This window comes from Haemaphysalis longicornis, unplaced genomic scaffold, assembly GCF_048455015.1.
Source record: "Haemaphysalis longicornis isolate Haplotype H1 unplaced genomic scaffold, Haemaphysalis longicornis Haplotype H1 scaffold_1, whole genome shotgun sequence".
NCBI lineage: Eukaryota > Metazoa > Arthropoda > Arachnida > Ixodida > Ixodidae > Haemaphysalis > Haemaphysalis longicornis.
In genome coordinates this window covers 332,067,823-332,093,099 of record NW_027526203.1, presented here as the reverse complement: position 1 = coordinate 332,093,099, position 25,277 = coordinate 332,067,823, and the positions used below count along the sequence as shown (strand labels likewise).

At 46.2% G+C, this 25,277-nt stretch overlaps 1 protein-coding gene across 3 annotated transcripts; it reads left to right on the top strand.

Moving 5' to 3' along the window:
• The first annotated feature begins 541 nt into the window (after positions 1-541).
• On the top strand, positions 542-23,356 carry LOC144152311 (uncharacterized). Of its 3 annotated transcripts, none has more exons than XM_077683571.1 (5): positions 542-583; positions 18,579-19,051; positions 21,033-21,163; positions 21,246-21,277; positions 22,726-23,356. In XM_077683571.1, exons 2-5 carry the CDS (start codon positions 18,585-18,587, stop codon positions 22,894-22,896), a joined length of 801 nt encoding a protein of 266 aa, XP_077539697.1. In that variant the 5' UTR covers positions 542-583; positions 18,579-18,584; the 3' UTR covers positions 22,897-23,356. The 3 variants fall into 3 exon arrangements, with proteins under 3 accessions (XP_077539697.1, XP_077539686.1, XP_077539703.1); XM_077683560.1 differs by lacking the exon at positions 542-583 and adding an exon at positions 6,567-6,703 and having other exon boundaries at positions 22,726-23,355; XM_077683577.1 differs by lacking the exon at positions 542-583 and adding an exon at positions 15,306-15,498.
• The last annotated feature ends 1,921 nt before the right edge of the window (positions 23,357-25,277 follow it).

The following is a 25,277-nucleotide window of genomic DNA, read 5'->3' as shown; positions in this document are numbered from 1 at the left end:
AGGCGCTGGCGGCCTCCTCCTTCTTTTGCATTTTGCTGCTGTTGCTGCTGTTTGGCGAGTTGTCCCTCACCTTTCGGAGATCACTGTTTCTCTCGGAGATGACCATCGCGAGCGCTTTGTTGGAGTCCGTTCAGAGAGCCTTGGAATTGTTACCTTCAAAGTTATTGTGGTACGTGCGCGCTGTTCTTCTTTTACGTGCGTGTTGTGGACGGTGTGCGAAGGCGCAGCGTACTGCTGGAATTTCCTAGTTGTGCAGCCTCGAGAAGATCGAGACCAGCGTCTTTAATTTCATTTCCTGGACGAAGAAGCAGGCCAAGATCAGCGATTTTTTTTTTTCACGGAAATAAAGCGTCCTGTTGCGTCCTGAGTGCGGAATTAGTTGTCATTCTTGAATGCGATGATCGGTAAGTGATCGTTCTCCATAGGTGAGGTCTCAGAGCCCATATTTTTTATATCGAATTTTTCATATATCGAACTAATTCGCGATCCCCTTGGAGTTCGATATATCCGTGTTCGACTGTATACCATTCACAGCAGTAGCAGTTGCTTATGAATGCAGAAAATGCCAAAATCGTGAAAACAGGTATTGTTGCCCCGTAAACTTCCCTGCACTACATTTCGCGACGTTGCAAATATTTAATAGTGAAGTGCGGTGTTAGTGGAGCTTACTGAAGCATTTTTCTGAAACGAACACTAAGGCAACAAGGACACATGGGATTGTAACATAAATGTATGCAAGAACTTTCGCTTGTCATGTGCTTTTAAAAGGCAAACCTCTGCTAGCAAACGTTATTTATAAAATAGTAGGATGCCTCAGTCCAAGATTAAGGCATTCTATTGTTTGAAGCGAAACGTTCCAAAGTTGATATACCGTATTTGCTTGATTCTAAGAGCCCCCCCCCTTTTTCCACGATCTGGATGTCCAAAGTGAGGGGGTGCTAGATTCGAAAAACTTAAATTACCCCCTTCCCCACGACTTTTTTTTTGTGGCCGTATCTCGACGAGACGGGCGCAAGGACCAACGTTTTATTTTGCAAACATTCAAAAGAAAGATAGGTACAGGCAGTGACTCCACCGCCTACATCCGATACTCAGTCACCCTCACCGCCATTTGACTCCGTTGTGCCGCTTGGGCCACAACGGAGTATCCTCCAGCAGGTAGTCTTCTGTTCCATTTAAGTGGTTTGTAATTGTAAACTTCACAAAATATTTCGCCAAAACGTCAACTCGGGCCCGCTTCCACGCGTCTAAACTCCACCTTGCGATGGTTGCTCAGAAAAGGGGGTGCTTAGATTCGCAGGCGAACTTTTTCCCAATTTTTTTTCCCCCAAAAGTAGGGGAGGTTGCTTAGAATCAGGGGGTGCTTAGAATCAAGTGAATACGGTATTTTGCCTTGTGTATAAGCGCAATCGAAAGAAGCATGCATGTGACTCAACGCCAGAGCCTACCATACCTGCTTACCTCTCGCTCGTACGTATGCAGCAGCCTGTGGCAAAATCAGATTATTAGCTCTAGTGGCTTGAAACGAGGCAGCCAACAACTGCATTTAGCAATTCTGCGTGTATTTTCTACGTCTGCTCCCGGGCAGCAGCATCTCCTTGGAAAGCTTACGCAGGACATCAAGGCCTGCCTATAGAGGAACCTTGCATGTCCACTGCCATACCAAAACAGATGAAAAAAAACTGCTTTTTGATTGGCTTCCCATCTTCGCGACAAAAAATAAGCCAGTAAGAACAGGCACTCTGGAAGATGGGGATGACAGCAAAATTAAAACAGGGCCCCGGCTGCTCTGGGAATGTCATGATGTGCTCTTCAACATCATGAAAAAAAGTGGAAGGGAAGTAAAAGAAAAATGCCCCCTTTAATTATTTTGCAACGAAGAAGGCATCATTGGTAGTCTAATAAATACTAAGAGACATGCTAAACGTAAAACAAAAAGTTAAAACACACCCTGTGTTCACAAAACTAGCTAATACTTGGAGGATTCGGAAGTGCTTTGAAGGTGGCAGGGAGGGGCTCAAGACAATCTCAAATGACGATGATCGTGGAAATGACGATAATGGGGTGGCCACCCTAACGGTGGTGGTCATGAAGTATTCTTTCCTCCATGGTGTTGGTTGTGGTAGTGGTGATGATGATGATCGGGGTTCTGGAAATCAGGATCGTTTTCTTTCAGTGTCTGAAATGAATTTTTAAGGCAAAAGCCTTAAATCAGTTTCATAGAATGTGTGAGGTACAAAAAATCGTGAGGTACACAGTGTCGTCCAAAAAAGTTGCCTTAGCCGGTGATCGCGCACTAGGAAAGGGAAACAGCAGTTTGAGGGAAGGTTCGGAGGAGGTCTCGGAGAAGGAGTGACAGCACGTGCCAAGAAAGGGAAACAGCAGCTACTTTGGGAGGTTAAGGTAGCAATAGGGCAAACAGGATGCTCCTGGTGACAGCTAGCAGGCGGAACAAGCTATGGAGGGAGCTGTCGAGAGAGCTAGTCAAGTCCAAGTTCAACCAAAAGTTGGTCCAACTATGCTTTCGCCTTAACATTCTTAGAAAGTTCTAAGCATTCCCTCCTTTTTTTTTTTTTTATTAAAACTGGGTCTTTTATTAAAACCCATTTATCGTAAGTAACAGTATTTTATTAACTTCAAGCAATTGTCCAGGAGGCCGTTCTGAAATATTTCACCTTGTCAGCGATGTTCCACTACAGAACGCTGTGTCATGCACGGTGCGGATCCGAGCAGCTGTGTGGCTCCCTGTCAGGCAAGGTTACATATGTGTGAGCCATGAAGTCGATGTCCATGAATGTTGCTTCGACAGCCCGGAAGCACTCCACAGACCGCGACGTGCACACTTCCAGTGCGATACAAACGTACTCTCTTGGGAAAGAGAAAAGAGAAATCGTGTGGGAAAGAGAGAGATAAGTGGGAAGGCAAAGAGAAATAATTAAGTGAATGGCCAATATTTCACAATAATTGACAATCTGGCTGAGTGTGAAAATGGGTGACAAAAATGCAACTGGAAAGACCAATTCTCTGTTCTTGGCTCCCGTCTAACCCCATTGGGGGTCAAAACAGACGCGTCAGCCTTCAGATAGTTTGTGACAGGGGGGGGGGTTCTGACCACCTGCTGGGGGGGGGGGGGGGGTCAACTAGTGCCAGGGTCACTTCTAGTGCCGGGGTCAACAACCTACGGCCCGAGGGTTGTTGACCCCGGCACTAGAAGATAACGAATACAGTCAGTGACGATCGTATATATGTAAATTTTTCTGTCGCGCACCGCGTGTGCTGTGTTCTCTTATGTAAATATAGAAGTACACGTGCTTGTTCCACATCCTTTGATTGCACTTAATTTGTTTATTTAATGCTATATTGTTTCGTCTTCTACCCGCTAGCAGGGGTGAGACAGCTGCGCATATTGCGCCTTTCTGATACAATTCCATTTTCCTGCGCCAAGCTGCTCCAAAAGTACGAAAATGGCGAAAATTGCGCCAAACTGCTCCAGAAGAGCCTCAACGGCACGGATTTTGATGCTCATGTCAGTTTCGGCGGGGACAAAAGCCTCCCGCATCCCGCGGTCACCGCTTTTATCGTCGGTCAATCGCAAACACAGAAATGGCACAAATAGAAAGATTGAAACGAAGCAAGCGATAGCTTCTAAAACTCGATTCGCTTTCCGTCCGGGTTCGCAGAAACGGCCTTGTCGATTAGGCATCGCTGTGGCAACAAACATGGCCGCCGCCTGATCTGGCTGCTACCAACGCGCTCAGTGCGTATCGCCGATATTTTCCCTGGTTTATTTTACGCTATCAGCTGAGTTCCAGTCTATTCATTCTATCTGTTGTGACTCTGAACAGTGACGTTAACTCAAGGATATGGTTTGAGATTGGTGCCAGATTACGGGAAGTTGGGCGGCCCGAAAAAAAGTTCATTGAAATGTGGGGCCTACGACTTCGGCGTGGTTTGTCCTTGAGTGCGAAACGCGGTGCGCGCGTCTATAATCGGGTTCGTGAAGTGAATTTTTTGGCTTGTTGCGCTGTTGTAAAATGTTGAGGTGTTGCTGTGCTTCGAAGCGCGATCGCGAGCCTCGGGGATGGAACGGTCGACACGAAAGTTGCGGGCTGTGCTGCGGCGCCGCGACCTGTTCAGGCAGCGCCCAATACCTGCAGGACTACACGATTGCCATAGAACGCGACTATAACACTTGATGTATGCAAAGTGAAATTTAATGCCAAAATATAGGTGGCTAAACATTAACGCTACTCAAATGACCATAGGGTGAACCTGCGCCCCGGGGACTGAAACGGGTAGGCTGGTTGGGCTATGCGACCGTTAGCTCGAAGCTGCTCAACTGTTGCCGTGACTACAGTCGTTCGTACAACACAGCCTGGGATTTCAAAAACAATAATTTTAGCATTAAAACAGCAAAAAAAAAAAAACGTCACAATTGCGGAGCAATTAAATTTGATAAGAGTTTTAGCAGTCCGTCTGTTCCGTCGTGTACGTAGTTAACGTGCTCACCGGGACTCGTCTGGGCACTTGGGCATTCGTAGCCGTAGGGGGATTAGTTGCCCGCGCCTCCTCGCCCTTCCGCGCGCGCAGGCGCAGACCGGTCCCGTCAACCCGGTAACAAAGTAACCAACAGAACAGACGGACTGCTAAAACTCTCTAATGTTAACGGCAGTTTTGTTGTCAGTGTTGCGTGCAGGCGCAACACAATATCACCAGTTAGGAAAAAGGTAGTGCAGTTAGTACTTTGTGATACTGTTAAAAATTCTTTCAGGTAAGGCTGTTTAAGTGTTCTGTGTATTCAAAACTGATTGAAATGTGCACTTGACCCTGAAAATTACTGAAATAATGATTTTTTAAGCTCACAAGACGATGTATTAAATTTCCCTAACTGCTCCAAATCAAGATTCTTCTGCTCCAAAATCGAAATTTTGCTGCTCCGAAAACTGCTCCCAAATCTGTTTGGGCTGTCTCACCCCTGCGCTAGTATACATGTATCCTGCCGTTTGTAAATTGTGCGGCGTAAAATGTTGCGCGAAAAATCATTTAGTTTGCCGATTTTTGCGAAAATACAAAACAAAATTTCCGCTCGTTTTCAAGGCGGTGCCGGGCCGTGAGGGAGTCAGTTGAGCCGGCTGCGCGCTGCTCGCGTCCGCTTGCATGCTCCTGCTGAAGCAACCTTTTTCAGTTACCTCAGCTAGGCTATAAGGAGAGTAACGTTCTGTGTTCAATGCTACTTGCGAACTGTTCCTTTATCAACTGTAGGCAAGAAGACTGGACCATCCGACCGGGCGCTACTGACGCACGTCGCGACGATCGCGGCAGCTCGCTCAAAAGAAAGCCGATAAATCGGCTTGTTTCAGCGGATATTATTTTGTTTAGCCTCTGCAACTATTTTAAGGGCACTTCAGTATGCTATCATTTGAACGCACTAAAACGTGATTAAATTAAGTACAACCACGTTTTCGCTGGCTTGTAATTGAAAACACATGGAAGGCGGCGCGGGTCGTCTGCTTTTGTACTATCCAGACGCGGCGGGCACGAAGGGGCGATGCATGTAGCCGAAACATGTAAAGTCTTTAGGTACCTATACATGAAAAGTGTGGACACACAGTGGCTAAGGAAGACTAGAAAGGCTGCCAAGATAACCAAAAAAGAGGGAAGGCATATAGAAACGAATAAATGAAGAGAAAAAAATGGAAGCCTAAACTTCGTTAGAGATGTACAGGGCAGAGAAATTGGACATCAGAAAGGGAAATTTCTACGATAATTTCAAAGGCAGTGCTTTGCGTTTTCAGGCTAGAGGAGGTTGCTTGCGAACTAAGAGCTTTGTGGGGAAGTATACACAAAATGATGGGATCCATGGGTGGTCTGCGGAAAAGAAACAGAAACTATGCGGCACATGGTGTGTTAGAATGCGAGGGTATCCATCCAAATCTAGAGGGAAATATTCGGCTTCCAGTAGTCCCAGGTTAAGGGTAGCACAGAGGGAGTTAACTTCACGGCTGTCGAGGCCGACTAAAAGATTAGAATGCTGGTGGACGAAAAGCAGCGAGGGGAGTATTGCCTAGGGCAGCTACAGAAAAAAATAAGTATTTTGTGCCTAACAAGTTTTTTGTGCCTGCCGTAAGAGGAGCGCTAGTATTAAACAAAGAGTGTAAAACATAGGTATATTAGTTTCGTTTTAGTTTTTTTTTTGGTAAGATGACGCGTCATCACCCGCTGCAAAGAAGATACCACTCATGGAGGAAAGTGATACCACTGATACCACTATCCATCATCATCATCATCATGTCGTGCGCGGATTGGTGCGTTGTTCTTTAGCCTCATTTTCAGGTGCCCACTTGCCCAGAAAGCGGCGTCTTCACGAAGATTTCTGAAAGCTTCTTAAGAAATTCTTGTTCTTTTCCAATCCTTATGACAGCATGCTGTATGGCGTAAGCTAAGCTGTCTTCCTAAATACGTTGTAAAGCAAAACGAAAAAAATGAAATCTATATACTCTTCGGTGGCGCTGTACTTGAGAAGAAAGAAAAGGTCAGTGCGCACATGCGCGTGGGCATGGTGTGCACGCAGAAGCACGCGAAGCGCGCGGTCGCATCGAATTCGAAAACTGCCAGCACTGGCAGCGTGGTGCTGGAGGGACTCCGTGTTTTCTTAGGCCTGTCGTCGAAGGGAAAGGCTGTGAGTGCAGTGAAATGAACAGGCGTGAGTATGCTAGTTTAGTCTCCTGAATTTTTTAGCCGCTTCATCGCGCTAAAGTGCCAGTACAGATGCGTGAAGCGGCTTCTGTACTAGTCGACCAAACTCGCATCGCTGCTTGAAAATGAGCTGTTCCTGAGACGATTCTAACGGTTTTATTTTGTGCAATACGCTTGTTGCAGATTATTCTGATTAAAACCTAGGTCGAAGTAAAAGTGTCACATTTATTTTAGATTTGTTTCGTGAGTAAATTATGATAATTGATTGTGCGCGACCTTCGTATGACCGGTTGAAGAAATGTGCATTTCAATCTGGCCGGAGTGTCCCGACCTCTCCGATCCGCAGAATCTCACGAACAGCTATATTTACTCTCATAACTACTCTAGAAGCTGGTTCGAACCATTCAACGATACTGCTATGCATTGTACGCATGTTTTGAAACTAGTTATTCTAGGGTTGTCTCACGCGAATAGCGATCAAGGTTATTTTTCGCAAGTTTACGCAAGGGACGTCGTGCAAGGTGAACGTCACCTTGCCAAAATGCGCGGAAACCGCCCGAACAATTCAAGGAGGATGCAGTGAATTGGGCGAGTTGGTATTGATCCATACTATAACTGCGCGGTAACACGAGGACACAGAAAGAGGTACATGCGCCGCGTCCTGTATTATATGTGCCTCTTTCTGTGTCCTCGTATTACCGCGCAGTTATATTAAGGACAATACGTCTCGAGCTTTGCGATCGCGGCGCCGCCTGCCGCCGGTTTTCCGCGGCGTTTACGGGATGGGCGCTGCGTGGCTGATAGAGGCTCATGCAGTGCTTTGGTTTTCTTTCACTTCTTTTTGCCTTCCCGCGCCCTCAACAAACTTGTTATGGTGACGTTTGTAAGCATGCAAATAGTACGTTTAGGGCACTTCAAAAAACATCTGCGTCTTGGTAGGGTGCTCGAGTGCCAACAAGAGCTATCTGGGGATGCGGTTCTGCGCGCGTCTTATGGGCGTTCTTATGCGTGCTCTTATGGGCATTGACCACGGTAGCAGCATATCATACTGCAACCTCTGAATACGCGAGCACAAGTGAATTCTATTGTCCTTCCGTTTAGGCCTGATACTGGCACACTAAGAGGTTTGGTTCGTTTTGCGGCGTGGACAGCGAATGCAGCTTTGTTTCAAATATATACGTTTTAGAAAAATATGATTCGGGGATATAATTACCCAATACCTGACAATAACTTGCCTTTTATGGGAATAAGCCACACGAAAATGTTGTATATTCCAAGGCTGCGTGTCTTTAAAAATGTGCCCACTCACGCCTTTTTGCAAGACCCAAGGAAAGTTAATGAAACTACGAAAAAATAAATGGTTTGCAAGTCCTGAAAAAATAGAAAAGCTCGTACAGGAATGAAATGAAAAGAAAAAAAAAAGTCCCAGTGCAGCTGCGGAAGTGGTAAAGGCGTTCGTCGAAATGCACTTCTATTTCGCAAGACGTGGGAAGGGGAAGGGGGACGCTTAACTATCGTGTACAAATGCACAGTGAAATCAAGGAATGAACTTTTTAGTAATCACACACACACTGCGCGTTCACTTTCCTTTTGTTTTTCGGATTCAATGAACAGCTGATCACTCGGCGGACGCATTTTTTTAAGTATACAGGGTAGGCAGTTTCAAGCGATAACAGGTGTCCTTGGAAGAGTGCGGTATCTGATAAGGCCCTCTGATTTCAGTTTGTGCCAGATGCTGTAGGCTCCCTGTGTCATATGACGATTTTATGAAGCTGCGTTTAGCTGAGGACGCGTATTAGTCTGGAAGCCCATCTCCGTGCTGCTTGTGGAGTATATATGGATGCGGGCGAGTGCTCAATCATGACCATCTGAGGAAACGCTGCTTACGGAGACACTGCTAGTAAATTTCAGAGCAGTGGAATCACAATCAGGGCCATGCATAAGCTGGTTTCGCGACGCCGGCCTGTTCCACACTAAGATCATGTCAGGAACATTTACTCTCGTAAATACACCACATTTGCGAACAGAGTGACTGCTCCGCATAAATATGTATTTCCAACAGATATAAACGGTAAATCTCAGTCATGAACAGGCAGCAAAAGCAGCGGCGCCAGTGGGGAGCGGGGTGGCGCTCCCACGGTTGCTTTCGAAACAGGCCACTAGGGGGATTTCAGTGGCGCCCCTACAGGCAGCGCTTGAGGCAAATTAGACACTTCGCGCAAAATGTGCACTTGTGACTTACATTCTGAGCATTTCGATCCACGAGAACATAAAATGACTCTAGTCAAAACAAAGATTTTAGTTGAGAATTTAAATTCTTGCGAATTTTTGGCATTATCATTTAAACCAGCCAAAGAAGACAGCCTAAAATTGCATGGACATATTTTTTTTGTTGTTGTTACTCTCCATCTTCTTTACCAGGGGCTGTATTGTTTGGGGAAAGCGGAACTGTTCTTGCGGACTCATGTTATTGGCTGCACGTGCAGAACGTCATGGGTAACTGCAAGCAGAGCCAATCACAGGAGACCGCAAATACAACCGTGTTGGAAAAGTGTCGGCGCTCCAGAATGCGGTCTCGAGATTTCCAATGGCTCACGACTCCATATGCACGACTGACGTGCCAACTTCAGTTGCTGAAAACTGAAAATCAACTCAAATTCAGCCATGCTTTCTGAAGAGTTGCTCAGTTCACCCCATTTGCTGTATTTTTACTAAATCAAAAAATCTTCCATGGTCCGCAGCGATTTATTCAAGTGAAGATTTACATTAGTTTCACTTAGTTTCGGCGTTTGAGCTGGTTGACCCGACCCTGCCACGCCGTTCAACCGATAATAGTGGTTACGTACAAGAAAGCAACGTAACCTAATATAACCTGACCTCATCAAACCTAACCTAACACAACCTAACATAACTGAATGTATCAGCTTACCAAAATCCAGCCCAACTGCAACAAACTTAACCTAACCCAGCCCAGCAACACAGAACACAACCTATAATAAACCTAATCCAACCTATTCCAGAAGTCCTGTGCGTTGATCTCAATGCAATAACCAGAATAAAAAAAAAAGCGTCGACAAAATCACCATGAGGGGCCATACAAACAAAGGGGCCATGCAACAAAATAAAAGTCTGTTTAATTATAGTGCCCCCAGCGTTTGTTTAGCAGCAAGCGATGCTTTATTCACCAAGAAATTAATGACTAAGTTAAAATTTAAATTTTTCACCAAATCGTGTATTTTGCAATGTCTGCGATGATGTATCAAGTGAACGTCTTCAAGTGAACGTTAGCGCACTGTTTACTCAGTAGCAGACTGCAAAATGTCTTTTTTACTGTTAGTCCTCCTGGATGGCACCACCATGCTGTGCAGGACCGCTGTCTGCCTTTGCTTTGTTTTTTACTGTATTTGCATGTGGCTTTTTTTTTATAATAGGTAGTAATTGTTTCGTGAAGCATGGGATATGCTTGACGAACACGGTCACATAAGACAATGTCGCTTACGCCAATCAGCCTGTGTCGTGCGAGACAACCCCAAAGTGCCATGCAGCTATAACAAGCATAGTACGCACTGATACTTCTTTCATAAAGGGTTGACAGCGCATAAACACGACACAAGGAAGAGAAGACAGGACAAGCGCTGACAGGACAGGACAAGCGCCTTGTGTCGCCGTGTTTATGCGCTGTCAACCCTTTATGATGCTACATTAACTAGCCCACCAAGCCATCCTCGTGAGATACTTCTTTGTTTACGTGTACTTTCGTAACTTCCATTGTTTGCCCCACCATTCTTACTGCTATAAAATGAATATTCATTACATTTAGGTGAAAATAGTTTGTTCTGCAAGCTTATAAGCCCTGTCTAACTTGACGTTTGCTTATGCTGGCCTTGGCCAATCGCACAGCTGTGCATAAACTTTCCATGAGCTATTTGAGCTTAAATTTAGTCCACATTCCTTTTATAGCAGTAAGAATTGTGGGGTGAACAATTAGTTACGAACAAACACGTAAGCACCGAAGCAGTTAGTGTGGCACTTAGCCTGCTGACACTGCCCAACACAGCCGTCGGACGCATTGGACTTGTCCGACATAACACTGACCAACTGACGTAAGTGGCACGGTCACTTACATGACCATGTTTGTCGAGTTGTAACTTACATTTTTGGAAATTAGTATGAACCCTAACAACAATACTGCAGGTATAGAAGTCCTGCCAGAAGCAAAGTGCAAACACTGGCACTGATTGATTGCTAATGGTATCCCTTTTGTAACAGGGTAATGACGTGTAATTTTACCAAGGAAACTTATACTCATCGTTTAATTCTAGTGCTGCTGTTGAGGCAGACTCAAAATACTTTTTTCTGTTACAGGTGGTCGCTGTCCTAGGCAATATTCCCATCTCTGCTTTTTGTCCACCAGCATTTTGTTCTTTTAGTCGTCTCGACAGCCTTGAAGTTAACTCCTTCAGTGCTGCCCTTAAATCCTAGGGCTTCTGTAAATAAAGTAGCGGCACTTCGGCGATATTGCAGCACCATCTATGAAGTGGGCGATAAACAAGATAACAGCCGTCTGCGAGATGGTAGCAGTCGTGGTCAGCAGGCTGTCTTTAGTTCTAAGGCCCTGCTCTGGATAAGTCATTGTCGACATCATGAAAACTCATGATTTTGCTGGAGAATTGAAATTTTGGCTTAAAATGTTTAATTCTTCAATGAATAAAGAATTGTTGCTGCTGGACAAGCGCTGAGGGCACTATAACCACTAAATCTTTTGAATAAAGCAAACTTGTATTTTGTCTCCATGGCGCCTTAAGCATTCTTTTGTAAGCACCCCAGTGAAATTTGTCCATAACACAAAAAATGACTCACAACCATCCTGCGCTCCTTTCTTTCTATTCAATGGGAGCAATAAACTGTTTTCCTCCTCCTTGTATCTGCACAGAAATACGTAATTGGCAAAGCTAAAACATTTAATTGTTATGATACTGTAAATGTAGATGATTGGTAGTTTTGCAGTCAATTAGGAATACTTCAACCAAGCAGCTCACCAGTGAGACCATTGTCATTGATTGATTGATTGTTAATGGCATCCCCTTTGTGTTGGGGTGATGATGTGTTCTATCTCACCAAAGAAGCTAATGTTTCAGCTAGTGTAAAGTCACGGACAAATGAAATGCAAACATGAAAATATGAACCGGAACAGGCAAAACTGAAAAATATTTGTGGAGGTCCAATAGTGGCACGCTATTAGTATATTTGGGAAGCCACATTTGATTTGCGTGGGAAAAAATCACGCTATCAGTGTGTGCTGGTTCATATTTTCGTGATCGTGTTTCATTTGTCCATGACTGTCTGTGAAAGTAAGCTTTCCTGTCAGGCCACCATGAAAGCTTGCTTCCCTGCATTGAATGTGGGTGTGCAGAGAAGCCTGCTGCGGGGCTGGAGTATAAAGGAGTACCGAGACGAACGGTCAAAGCTGGGATTCCTTTGTATGTGGCGATATCTCCCAGCAAGTTTCAACAGTAACCGTTTAGTATAACTATTTTAAATCCATTTTAATTTTTGCACGCACCAGAAAGCTCAGAACGGATACCCTTTCGCAATCAGCATAAGCATGACGCCATCTGCTAACGCGAGGGCCCCCGTGACGTGGCCAACGCGCTGGCTGCGGTTGGCACGCACTGCTCCGGCGTGTATCACGTCGCGGTTTCGGGACTGATGTCATGCTGCCCGGGTGCATGGGGATGGTGGAAACTATGGCCAGTCTGGACGCATGCGTGCGTGTTGAGACTGGTAGCGGTGCGACAAGAACGGTGACGTCACGAGCGCCCTCCTTTCATGGTGGCCGCCTAGGTGCTCGCTTTGTCGAAACCGAAACTGACACAAATAAACGAGGCTGTAAACAATTATTTTCACTGCACCATCATCATCACCACCACCACCAGCCTACCTACGCCCACTGCAGGGCAAAGGCCTGCCCGACGTGATGACCGCCTCAGCAGGTAGACACGTTCTTGAACAAGGATGTCAATAACGTCATCTGCTCGCGATTGGAGAGCCATGGGAATTTGTCGGGCTTTTCAGAACCCAGGAGTAGCTCCAGCGTTGACCTCTATGTGCACGGAGGCCCTTTGCTCTTTCCCAGTCCTTTAGCGAAAACCTCAGGGAATTCAGAGATTGCTGTTGACTTTGTAAGTGGAGCTTCACTTCCGGTATAGCTTATTCTGCAGAGTGAGAACCCCAGAGCAGGAAACCAGTCTCTTCCCAGCAGGCTGGTGCCAGATCCACACACAACAAAGAGGTGAAGGCATGGAGGAAAGAAAAGGTTAGGAGAGGCCCTGACGTCACATTTGTGAAGCCGAGTCCCGCCATGACTTGAGCCCACGGAGCCCAGCACTCTATCCCATCATCCTTTGCTGTCTCCGGTTTGATTTGACTAACATGGCGTCGCCCTGCCCTCCCGCTTCGAAGCGAAAACAGCTTCGTCGCGAATTCCTCGGTGCGATGTCATCTTCTAAGCTGTTGATTTCGCCTTCAATTCGCCCATTCTAACCCTCACCCAAAGTTTCAATCGAAAAACGGCCTTCGTTTTTGAGATAGAAGGACGATTTTTCAGCTCTTAAGCCTGGCAAAGTAGCGTTTGTCATCGTCATAGCAACAGGCTCGCGCGATGGCGAACGCAGACGCCTCCGACGGCGGAGTTTTCAAACTGGCCTAATCTAAAAACGTTTGTCGTAGCGACTGCGCTGGTTTGCAAGCGCAGTGAAGCAGCCAGATACCAAGAGCCTTAAAAATATGTCCGTTCTATTCGCCCAAATTTGGCCGCCGCAGTTGTAAACAAGTAAGCAACATTGTCCATGGGCTCAAGAAAAATCACGTGACTTCCTCCACACTTTTCGCAATGCATTGGGGTGCTAGGGGCCTCTCCTGAGTATTCTTTCCTCCATGGGTGAAGGTGTGAATACTATTTGTGGGCGCTCTTTTCTTCGTGCGAGACTGCAACTTCTACGAGTCACAGAATATCTAGGTGCTCTTTTGTGTAAGAATGAAGTTGTAGAGAACTAGGATGAACCTCTTGCCTTGGTAGACCAAGCGTATCCACGGTTCCCTCACTGATGATGCTGCAGGCAGCACGACTTCCATGGACAGTGGTATATTTTTGATGCGCACGTCCACACAAAAAGCAGGCGAAGTGCAGTTTACCATGGCGGACTTGGGTGTTCCATGCGTAGGCTCGTCTGAGTATGCATCGGCAGCAGTGACAGGGTTGACATATCCTCAACTGGGTCACGGGACTCCAAAACGTGGTGGTTGCGTCCACAATATTGTAACCTTTTCTTGGGGTGCTTGCAATGATCGGGTTTGGAAGCTTGCTGTTCTTTCGCTGCTTTCTTCTGACAGGCTTTCTCGAGGTGCCCCTTGTTGCGGCAGAAGTAGCAGAAAGCTGTACGGTATGAGCAAGTTTGTGAGTCGTGCTCACCAGTACAACGCCAACATGGTTGCATAGGAGAAGTGGGTCTCTTTGCACCGTGGCGCTTACCCGCTGTTTTGCAGTTGGTTGCTGTCAACAACAGAGTTAACCTTTGAGCGTCGCAGTTCTCCAGTCTTGGTGGCTGCTTCTTCCACTGCACGAGCCAGTAGGATGGCCTCGGACAGCTTAAAGGTCAACTGCACTCAAAATTTCGACAACGTAAAAATAATGTCACCTAATAGTACACATAAAAAGAGTGAAATGCAAAATACTACGTTTCAGACATGAACGCCAGCGGCGCAAACAGCTCACAGCGTTGGCGTTTTCAGAACTGGAACTGAATAGAAAAGGCGGCCATTACCGGCGGCTGGACGTTACGTACGTGATGGAACGGAAGCGGCCGCGCTAGAACCGGCGGCCGCTCAGAGCCGCCTTCAAATGCGTGTGGTAGCGTCGCGTTTCACACTGTTATTTCCATAGAAGAACTCACACTAACGTTTGCTCAGGATAATGGAGTTTGGCGCAATTCCGACATCGCGTTGCTATCAATCGAAATAAAGTAGACCGTACGACAGTTCTTTTTGCATCAGAATAACTTCCGTGGTAGCAATTCTTGGCATTGAAAGTGAAAAAGCGGGCCAGTGATTTACAAAGCTAGTTGCTCATATGATATCGAAAAACAGCTTTGGTTAGCCGGCGCCTCGGCTGTCACATCGCTCTCTTTGAAGGGAATAAACCACACGCGGGTGGAGATTAATCTCTATTTTTACTATATATTGCATGGAAACAGCTTCGTGAATATCAGCCCAGTATTTTTCGCCTTGCTACACATCGAAAATCGAATTATAAAAGGCATCTAAACCTACAAGCCAGCTTGAACAGCTAAATGATGCACTAAAACACGAACAAAATTATTATCTACCGCTGTTTTCTACTTTCACCAGAGACGTGTGCTGATGAAAACATTTTACTTTCAAGTAAACTAAGCCTAGCGCTCTACAAAAGTAAATACTTCTTTTGGGATTTGAGTGGAGCAGTTTTGTTAGCTTTCGCACTTCGCGAAGACGACAGCTGATGTTTGTGGGGATGTATTTGTTACTGCGAGCAAGGCTGATTTTGGTTCACTTAGTGAGTGAGGCAAAATTCGCACAAATGTTTATACCCGTTTGTCCAACTCCTGTTAGGTCGTAAAACTTTTAGAAAGGTCTAAGGGATCGAGGTGGCGTTGGGCTTGCCCAAATGTGGTAAATATTGGACGCGGAAGTGCAAGTGGACAAGAATTATATGTATCCTTTTTTTTCAGTGATCGATGCAATAGGAATGACAAATGTAAGGCAAGTGTGCGTGTCGAGCTATTTTTTTATTACAAAAATTATTTTCAAGTTAAAGGAGTTTTGCTAACTCCAGAACGTTCGCAAGTGTGTGAATAGTTTGTAGGCTTCTAATCTTTTATTGCACTGGAAAAAAAAGGCAGATATCGTTACCTATGCAGTTAGTTTGAATAATATGGCGACGACAGCGGTACAGCGCGGTGGTGTAACAGAGAAAGGCCGGGCGAACGCGTTCCTTCGTCCGGCGAAGCGCTGTGGAAGTCGCCGGAGAGTGCGAGCTTCATGGGACAGGTTCCCCAACCTCCGTCACAGGCCGCTCGGAACTTGTTTCGGCGGCTCTGCGCCAGGTGCGAACGTCGTCTGCACGGAGCTACTTTGAACGACGGTACCTAGTGTGCTGTGTGCTTACAAAGCTTAGGATTTTGCCATGGTGATTTTAAGAGCCTAGACTACTTATTTGGATCAAATTTGGACAAAGAAAAATTTGAGTGCGGTTGGCCTTTAAGGTCTGGTTCGGCAAGAAGGTGCCTCTGAATTGTCTCGTCACGAAGGCCGCAGATAAGGCGATTACAAAGGAGACAATCTAACCAGTTCTTGAAAGCACAGTAGCAAGCAAACTGTCGAAGCGCTGGATGTGCTTGAACGGCGTCTCTGATGGCGCCTTAGGTGCGCAGAGCGAGCGCAGCAGAGCATACGCGTCGACACTGCATACATTGCACAGCAAAGTGCGCTTCTTGTCATCCACATATGTGCGCTTGGAAGAATTCCAGGCACTACCTGGACAGGCCAGGAAGAAGGCTCGGCCGGAGAGAATTTGCCGATAGCGGCTGGAAGCAGCATGGTTGCCATTGTTGACGGCTAGTGCTTGAAGAGTGTGGCTCTTAAGGGCTGGAGTGGATTCAGGGAGTTTTGCTAACGCAGTCAGAGCTGGCTGAAGCTGCGTGCTTGGGACTGCAGCGATCCCATCCTCGTCGCCAGTGAAGTGTTTGCGAGCCGGAGTCCAAGGCATCTGTTTATTGCAGCCAAACGTACAGTGTACGTTGAGAGCGAGTGGGTCAAGAGACGAGAGCAAGGAGGACAAACATAAAGAGGGCAAAGATTCGAGCGTGTCAGTGGCCGGCAGTTACATGAGACGCAGCGTCAGGGCGTCGCGGAGTTCACGCAGATGGAGTTGCCATGTGCAGGTACACATTACGTAAGCAATGACATAACACATTACGTCATTGCTTCCGCGCAAACTTCAAAACACACCTAAAAAAAAAAAACATTGGGGGTTTTATGTGCCAAAGCTACCACAGGCTATGAGGTACGCCGTATTAGAAGGCTCCAGATTAATTTTGCATACCTGGGGATCTTTAACCTGCACTGAAATCTCGACACGTTCTTGCTTTTCCCTTCTACCTGAAAAGCTGCTGCTGCAGCGGAGAATTGAACCCGCGTCCTTGGGCTCAGCGACACGTATTCACCGCTTTTATTGCTTTGACAGCCCTGCTACTGAAAGCAGGCATCCCATCGGCAGTTTGTGGCTCCGCACACCATTCGTCATGCTTTGTGGGCAAAGCCTGACTGATTCCGGGGAAGAAGGGGGGGCACAATGGAAGCACTTTCCAAGCATTCAGGGCAACCAAGGTCTTTCTGGCTTGGCTGCATGAAAAGGTTCAGGCAAAACCACCGCAGTATACATTTGATGTCCCATAATATCAGCTCTTTGCCAGCCCATAGTTTTTGCACAAAGTTTTATTCTGGCGATGACCTGTAGGTGTGGCTACCTGCATCAATTTGTGATAATGCCATTGCAGTGTTGCCGCTCGCTAAGTCATGCGTAGGAAGCGATGTCGCGAATTCCTATACGTCCTAGGTGCTGGGCTATGTTTCCGTGTTTTCATTTATAAGGGGAGGAGGGCATCGTACTGACATTCATTTCGAGGGTTGCTGCTTACTGAGCTATTTTTGTCGACCCTGTAAATACAGTCCCATATAAATATATTCAATGTGACGATGCCCATTCATAATGGGGGATATCCTGGTGGTTAAAGGAAGCAAACGGTATAATAGTATTGAGTGAAAAAAACTGGTGTCAGTAGTCTTTCCAGCTTACATCTTTTGTCTTGTATCGAACCAACAATAATGGAGGGAAGTCAACCCGCACATCAAAGTACCGTAGATGATCTAACCTAAACCTGAGTGTCAAAATTGAAACCTTGTTTAGCCTCTAAGCATTTTCAGCATGGCCAATTGTGCACACCAGCATAATGGGGAAAAACCACATGCAGCGACACAACGGACATAGCTCAGTGAGTAATGCAGACAGGTAGTGCGGGCGAAAGCGATAAGCAAAAGAATCTATACACTGCCGCCGGAGACCTCTGTCGCCGTTGTTGCCCCCCGGCAACCTGCGTATAAACTTTTTCGCTCATCGCTGTCGCCCACGCTGTCTGCGGTACCCATTGAGTTACGTTCTTTGTGTCGCTCGTCGCTGTCGCTGCATGTGGTTACTCCTTAAATACTGTGTCGCACTGTTACATTGCAAGGTGGTGATCTTGGCACATTGAGCCTTACCCGTCTGGTGTGGTTACATTGCAAGGTGGTGATCTTGGCACATTGAGCCTTACCCGTCTGGTGTGTGCCAAGTCTGTCAAAAGTCTATGCCTTGTTTGCTGCCATAAATGCGTAAAAAGGAGTTATGATCAGGAGCCAGTAAAGTCTGCAATGTTTGTGGCAGTTCCATTGCTTGACAGTTCTATTTGTTGAGGAGTTCTGTGTACAAAGCAATACCAAACTATGAAAATTTTGCGAAAGCAGCTCTTGATAACTAGAACTGCACTGTCAACATGCTATGTACATGTTGCATAACCAACTAAAGTTCACCAATATTTGTTCATGCAAAAATAAGTGGTGTGCATTTAAAGCAAGTGTGCAGTGCCCAACACATTAGAGGAACACAGGACATTAGAAGGGTGGTTGGTGCCTGTCACTGGCCTTCCTTAGCTGTGCCTCGGATATTAACAAAGAAAATAGAAACTGAGCAGTTTTTTTCCTGCCGCCATTCCCCAGCCATTTAAGCAAGCAATTGAATGGGCTTTTCACAGGTTGCCATGGATGATAAGAAAATAACAGGAGCATACCCTGCTGCATTGAATGAACTGAGCAAGCCATCAGTTTCTGTTTTCGACGGCACCAAGGGAACAGTGCTGCTAGCACTGAACAACCTAGTCATAATTGAAGTCTACGAAGGAGATGCATCACGGAAGATTGAGTTCACAAGTGACATCTTCTATAAAGACAACGAGAGGGTCTCGGGTGATCTGAGAGATGTCCTGGGTCAAGGTGATGAAGTGACTCTTGACTACATGGTCGGCTGGATGGGCCGTGATGAGGTGGTCCACTGCAGCGCGGTATGGCAGGGCGAAAAGCCACAAAGTGCCCTTCACCTTGACCCGGATGAATTTGCAAGGAAGTTGCACGTTGAGGAGCCGGCTAGCTTTGACGGCACCAGCTTTGACGGCACCAGCTTTGACGAACCTGGCTATAGCGGGGATGGCTATGGAGACTTTGTGCCTTAGTATGTATTCCTTTCTTTACCATTGTTTCCTTACCTCTTGTTTAGTGAAAAATTCAAATGCATACCTGCCAGGTTCTCCGAGATGCCATTAGGGAGCTCTGACAGGGGAAGGGGGGGAGGCTAAGGGATCAAAAAAAAAAAAACTACCACCTCCGAACCCGTGTAGATGCGACGCATAGGGGGTTCACGTTGCAGCGTTGGACAGCGGAGGAATGGCGCTAGAACGATGGAGCGGAGCGGCGCAGGCGCTGCGTTTTATAGCGCGCATAACGGTGAGGAGACGCGCCGGCGCCAGTGCGTCTGCCGCGGCTATGACCCAATACAATCCAACACAATCCACTTTAATCCAATCTAAATCCAATCCAAGCCAATCCAATCGAATCCAATGCCCCTCGCGAGAGAGTGTTCGCTATCGGAGAGGAGAGGGGGTGAGCGGCGGAGAGCGCAGCTGGCGCGGCGAGGAGAATGGGGGAGGGGCGGACGCCGACAACGACGCCGCCGATGCCGGATGGAGGGACAAGGCGGGTGAATGAGATGCGTGGCATCTAAAAATTAGTAGCAGCAGAGTGCAATTATTTACACTGCTTCGTCCAAACAACTAATGAGGTATGCACCACTGGTCAGATGCTAAATCTTTGGCGGGGCTGACGCCACCTTTTTCAGAAAGTCCTGGTAATACTGTAGAGCGTAACAATGTTCGTACCTGTGACTCCTCGCCAAAAGAACGTGGCTGAGGGTTGTTAGACATGATGATGATGAAAAAACGTTCATTGCGCAGAGTGGAACGTGTTACGGCCGCTCGCCGGTAGGATGGGTGCTCGGAACTGGGTGCAATTTTTCTTTACCATACTGAACTGCCTCACATTTTGCGTTTCTGTGTTACTAAGCAGCTTAACTTGCACGCATGGCCGACTACGCTTTTTAACCTCCTCACTTATCACGATGTCAATGGCTGTAGGATTGTATTAGACTGTCGGGTAGCTCCGGCGCAATGTGTCCAAACTGGGAGAAAGGTTTGGCCTGACACGGGTGTGTATTCGGGAGATTTTCGTTTCGGCTGTACAATCGTACAAAACCATCAAAATTCGGGAGTCTCCCGGACAATTCGGGAAACCTGGCAGGTATGCAAATGAGATCCTTCTACAGGAAGTCATGTTTAGGTATTTGATAATGCAGGCAATCTGGCGATGACTAAAAGTACAAGATGGCAAAGCAAACTCCCTATTTCATGCTGTTCTTTTTTCAGCCTTTGTGCTCATCACTTGATACTGAAGTAATTTTGTCAAACTTCTGCTCATGTCTGTACTCCATAGACTGGCTCAAATATACTTTTCATCATTTATGTGAGCCCTAAAGTAGTATCTAATCTATAGAGGTGGAAAGAAGAGAAAATACCATGCACCGTCTGCGGTGGCCACAACAATTATAGCAGTGACGTCAAACTGTGAAATTTTTGTGCAGTGTTATTCTTGACTGCGCTTTGGGTTACAACGTACGCAAATTAGAGAGGACAAACAAATGAAGTGGACAGCATGAGCGCAAACTAACAAGTGATCTATTACAAGTACAATTTGCTTTGTTTTGACGTATTAAATTAGTTGCGCTCGTACTGTCCACTTTATTTGTTTATCCTCTCTAATTTGTGTATTTTGTATCTAGGGGTGGGTTATTGATCGATTAACCTTCCAATTAATTTTTTAATCCGGTTGAATGGCTGAAGTAATGTGAGCAAAATGAACCAGGAGCGCCATGTTAAAATTCTGTGCATGTCGAGGATCATACTGGTGTTCAAAAAGTTAAAGTTGATGGTGCTGGCTTCTGTTATTCAAGCCCCACTCGATAAAACTTTAGCCACAACACTCCAGGGCACATTGTCAGGCGCAGAGATTAAGATGATAGTGTAAGACTCACCACACTCCTTTGTGCCTCAGTGCATCTGGATTTTCGACCATGGTTTCCTTCCTTTGTTTTCCTCAATCAGTGCCCACCAGCGGCCGGAGGTTCTGGGTGGAACAGAGCCGCCCGTGAGGCATTACAGCCAGGCAGACTCTGGTGTCCTGCTGTACAATCAGTGCAGCATGCCGTCCTCGGAGGTACCTGCTAACGCTTCTGGTATGGTTCAATTTTCCTCAAAAGCTTTCCTGCATTTCACCCCGACCACGTTGCCTTTTAACAATCTCCATTGTCCTTCTAGGCGGTGCCCACGGCGGAGCACATCCCACCGGGGTGAGTTGCTGATCCTTGTCATATTCATACGCTAGTTCGCAGAGCAGTACTGCTACTAAATGGTGTGCACACTAATTGGTGTGTGCGTTAGCGTCTGGAGATAGGAGGTGCAACACATTGAAGTACCAGTTCAGTGACTTGTACCAAGTGACACTCATTTTGGGTTGTTAATGCTTGCCAGCAGAGCTAAGAACCAGAACTTGCTTATGTGCGGGCTTGCTGTGCAAGGGCAAGGAAAACGATTTCCAGCTGTGTCTGGTCAGGTATTATGCGATCGCAAGTTCTAAGGTGCATACATTATTACATGTAGTGGTGTGGAGCTAGCTTTTCTCAGATGAACTCTCCTATTGTGAATGGGGGATATGTATGTGTATGTATACACAATACAACACACAAGCCAAGTTGTTGCCTGCAACAACCAACGTATGTATGGGATGTGTTAGACTCTTTGGAATTTTCCACTTTCATTACCAAAAACTGAATACAGCCTGACATACAAGATGTGCAAATGTTATTAAGTGAATAACAAAATATCATTTACTTATTCACTACTGGTTTTAGGGCAAATTTAATGTAAAAAAACGGTGGGCTGGTAATTTATGAAGTTTATCCTAAACCTTGCATGTGGCTACGGCATCCCTCAACTTTCCCCTCAAATACACAAGCATTCTAGTTCATGTCTAGTACATCTGGCTTCGAAAGGTGTAATAGGGAATATAATTTCATTTATGAAGTAATTCATTATTAGATATGTGGGTAAAACATACAGGAGAAAACTGCCAAATGTACATCTGGCTTCGAAAGGTGTAATAGGGAATATAATTTCATTTATGAAGTAATTCATTATTAGATATGTGGGTAAAACATACAGGAGAAAACTGCCAAATGCCCCCACTAAGAGTGTCCTGTGCGGCCAATTTTTTCCCGTTTTTTTTCCTTACAGCTTTTAGGTCTTGCAGTCCTCACTGATTGTATGCCGACAGTTTTATGTAGAAGCAGACATTGACGGTTGGTGATTAAACAAACGTGTGGCTCACTTCCGGAGAAAACCTGCAGCGGTGGCATGTGAAATGTGGCATACCTGGCAGTTGAGATGGTACTCCTCGGCACATAGTGCATGTCTAGACAGTTGTGCTCTATAGATTACCGCGCCACTTTTGTTATCGTATGGCTGTGCATGACTAGTACATCTCGCAGGTTAGGTGACACATGAGGCAGATAGCGTAACAGTTGCTCTGCAAGTGACCATTCCTTTTTTTTTTTTCTTTTGCTGCCTATTTTTGCTCATTTTAGTCACTGATGTGGAAATTAAGTTACTGCAGTTTTTTTTTTTTGGTAGCCTGATGTTAGGACACGCAGTTTCATATTAATTAAACGTTCTATACTTCTATACGAGATTTCGTAATGGTAATTTGTTGGAAATTAAAAGTGAGCCTTTCTGTGTTCAGGAGAAGACGTTTGAGTGGCTTACCAGCAGGATTTCTCAAGAAGTTCGACGCGCGCTTCGAGAAGAGATGGATGTAGTCGTGCAGCGGTTCCGTCAGGGGGACTACAGGATCGAGCGCCGCGATGCGGGAACCCAGACGGATGATGACAGCTCGCCTACTGACCATCACTGAAGAAAGTTCATTTCACCTTTTGACCTGCCACACCTTCCCTTCAACAAGACTGCCTTCCTCTAGTCTTTTTTTTTTTTTCTTTTTCTTTCCACACCATGTACAGCCACCCAATTTTTTAGGAGTGTTGCTCAAGCATTGAAGTGCTGGCATGTCAGCGCTTAATTTACCAAGGCACAGAGCACCGAGTCCAAGTATGTGTGCAGGAAGCTAATGGCAGCTCTACCTGCTTACCTCTGATTCACAGTTTCACATGACTGTAAAGTGCTGACAGTTTGGCAGGTCAATGCTCGCACAACACTGCTAGAAAATTGGTCAAGCTGTACGAAGACATCTGTAATAAAGTTTGCTGAAAAAATTAAAATGTACGAGTTTTGTAATTAAAGTCTATCAAGGCTGTGCGAGTGCGTTGAGATGCACTCATATGCAGACCAGGGGCCGAATTCTACTGGGTGCCGGAAGGCATCAAAAGGGTGCCAGAAGGGCACCCGCAGGGTCTATGTGACGTCACCTAATTATAGCCAAAATTTATTCGCGTGGCACAAGCTGGGTGGTGTTTTCGCTCTGCACCAATAGCGCAAGACCCCACGGGAAATCAACCCCGCCAGACGTCTTCCGGCACCCTTCCGGATGCCTCTCGCCACCCAGTAGAATTTGGCCCGAAGTCGCCTGTTCGGCATGCAAGTGTCTTTAAAAATTGTTTTGGCAAAACGGCTAGCTTGATAAGGCTTTAACTCTGCACGAAGGTAGCATTTGTGTAGTTTGTGGAAATACAGGCAACCATTGCTCTAGTTTTTTGCATTCTAAGAAAAACCTTTCATCTATGGGCACAGGCTAAGCCTTTTCGGGTGTATTATGTGTACCTGCATAGAGCAAATATTTTTCAAACTAGCTCTAAAACTACAATACTTGTGTTGCCTGTGCTACTTTCAAACATTGATCATAGAGGCTTTTGCACAAAACTTCAGTTCAAGGAATTCAGCAGTTTGTAAATAAAAAGTAAAACGTATCTGTACGTTTTACATCGTTAAAGCCGGTTGTAATGAGCATACCGAGTGAGCACCGGACAGTGTGAAGTCTCCAAAATGACGAGGGTTCACCAATGTTATTTCACGGCTCTGATGGGTCATAACATCACTCGTAAATCAGTGCATAGGTTTCGAACAGGCAGGGCAGCTCAAGCTTCACATTTAGATACACAATTCAAATTAGCACTGTGCCGGAACAGGGAAGATAAGGGGACCCCTAGTCTTGAAAGAGGGCAAAGCAGCACCTCCACGGTAAGTGTGAACGGCCAGCAGCCTCGATTAGTTGTCGGGCATGTTACTGTGATCATTATTTCATCACTTTGCCCTCTAAAATTTGTGTTTATCAGATAAGTCCGAATAGCCAAAAATTTTACTGCAGAGTTTTTCAGATTTATCAGAGGACAGAGCCCCACTGATGCTTCACCTTTGCCATATGAGCACAAACAGCCACATCTGTGGTCCGGAAAGCACAGACCTCATCTCTTATCACTCCATCCCGTATCCACTACATGCATGGCATCCTCTCGCGTCCCACTTGCTCTACACCCAACTGCCCTTCCTACCCATCAGTAAGACACCTTTACTGGGAGTGCCATCCGCCAGGCCTACCACTACACCTGCGTTCCCATTGCTTCCTGGGAGGACTGGTTGAATCCGGGTCCTGGCGTAGATGTCAAATCGACGCAAGAACTTCTGGCGGCCTACTGCCTTCGTGTTAGTGCGGACCTCTGAGAGTTCTATGGACCAGCTGTCTCCCAATGAAGAGACTGTGGCACGATGGCCCGGACTAGGGCTGTTTAAAGAATAGTTTTCTCTCTCTTCCGGTAGAAAACAAATGTGCTGGAGTGTGCCTAAATTAGTCCACACAAGCACGTGCTTGTCTCAGTTCCCAACAGGGAAACAAGTGGCCTGTGCGTGCCATTTACGTATGGTCAGTCAAAGCAGTCCAGCTCATGAAAACATGGCCTGTATACTATCCTGGATGCAGTTTCGAGGCAAGATTAATATAGGTAGCACAAGGGTATGCCACAGCGCGACATGTGGTGGCAACAGCAGCGCCACTGCCTGCTCCTTGCACTGACGGCTTAGTTTACCAAACAGGCAAACTACAAGGTAGCAGGGATGGGCAGTGACACTCGTAAGTGGTGGGAGGCGACATCCACTGGAGTGAAGCTTCGTACCAGAACTGATTATTGATTGATTGTAGGGTTTAGCGCACTGACGCAACGCAGGCGATGAGGCGCGCCGTAGTGGAGGGCTCTGGATTAATTTTGACCACCTGGGGATTTTTAACGTGCGCTGAAATCCCTTACACACCGGCCTTTTTGCTTTTCACCTCCATCAGAAAAGCGGCCG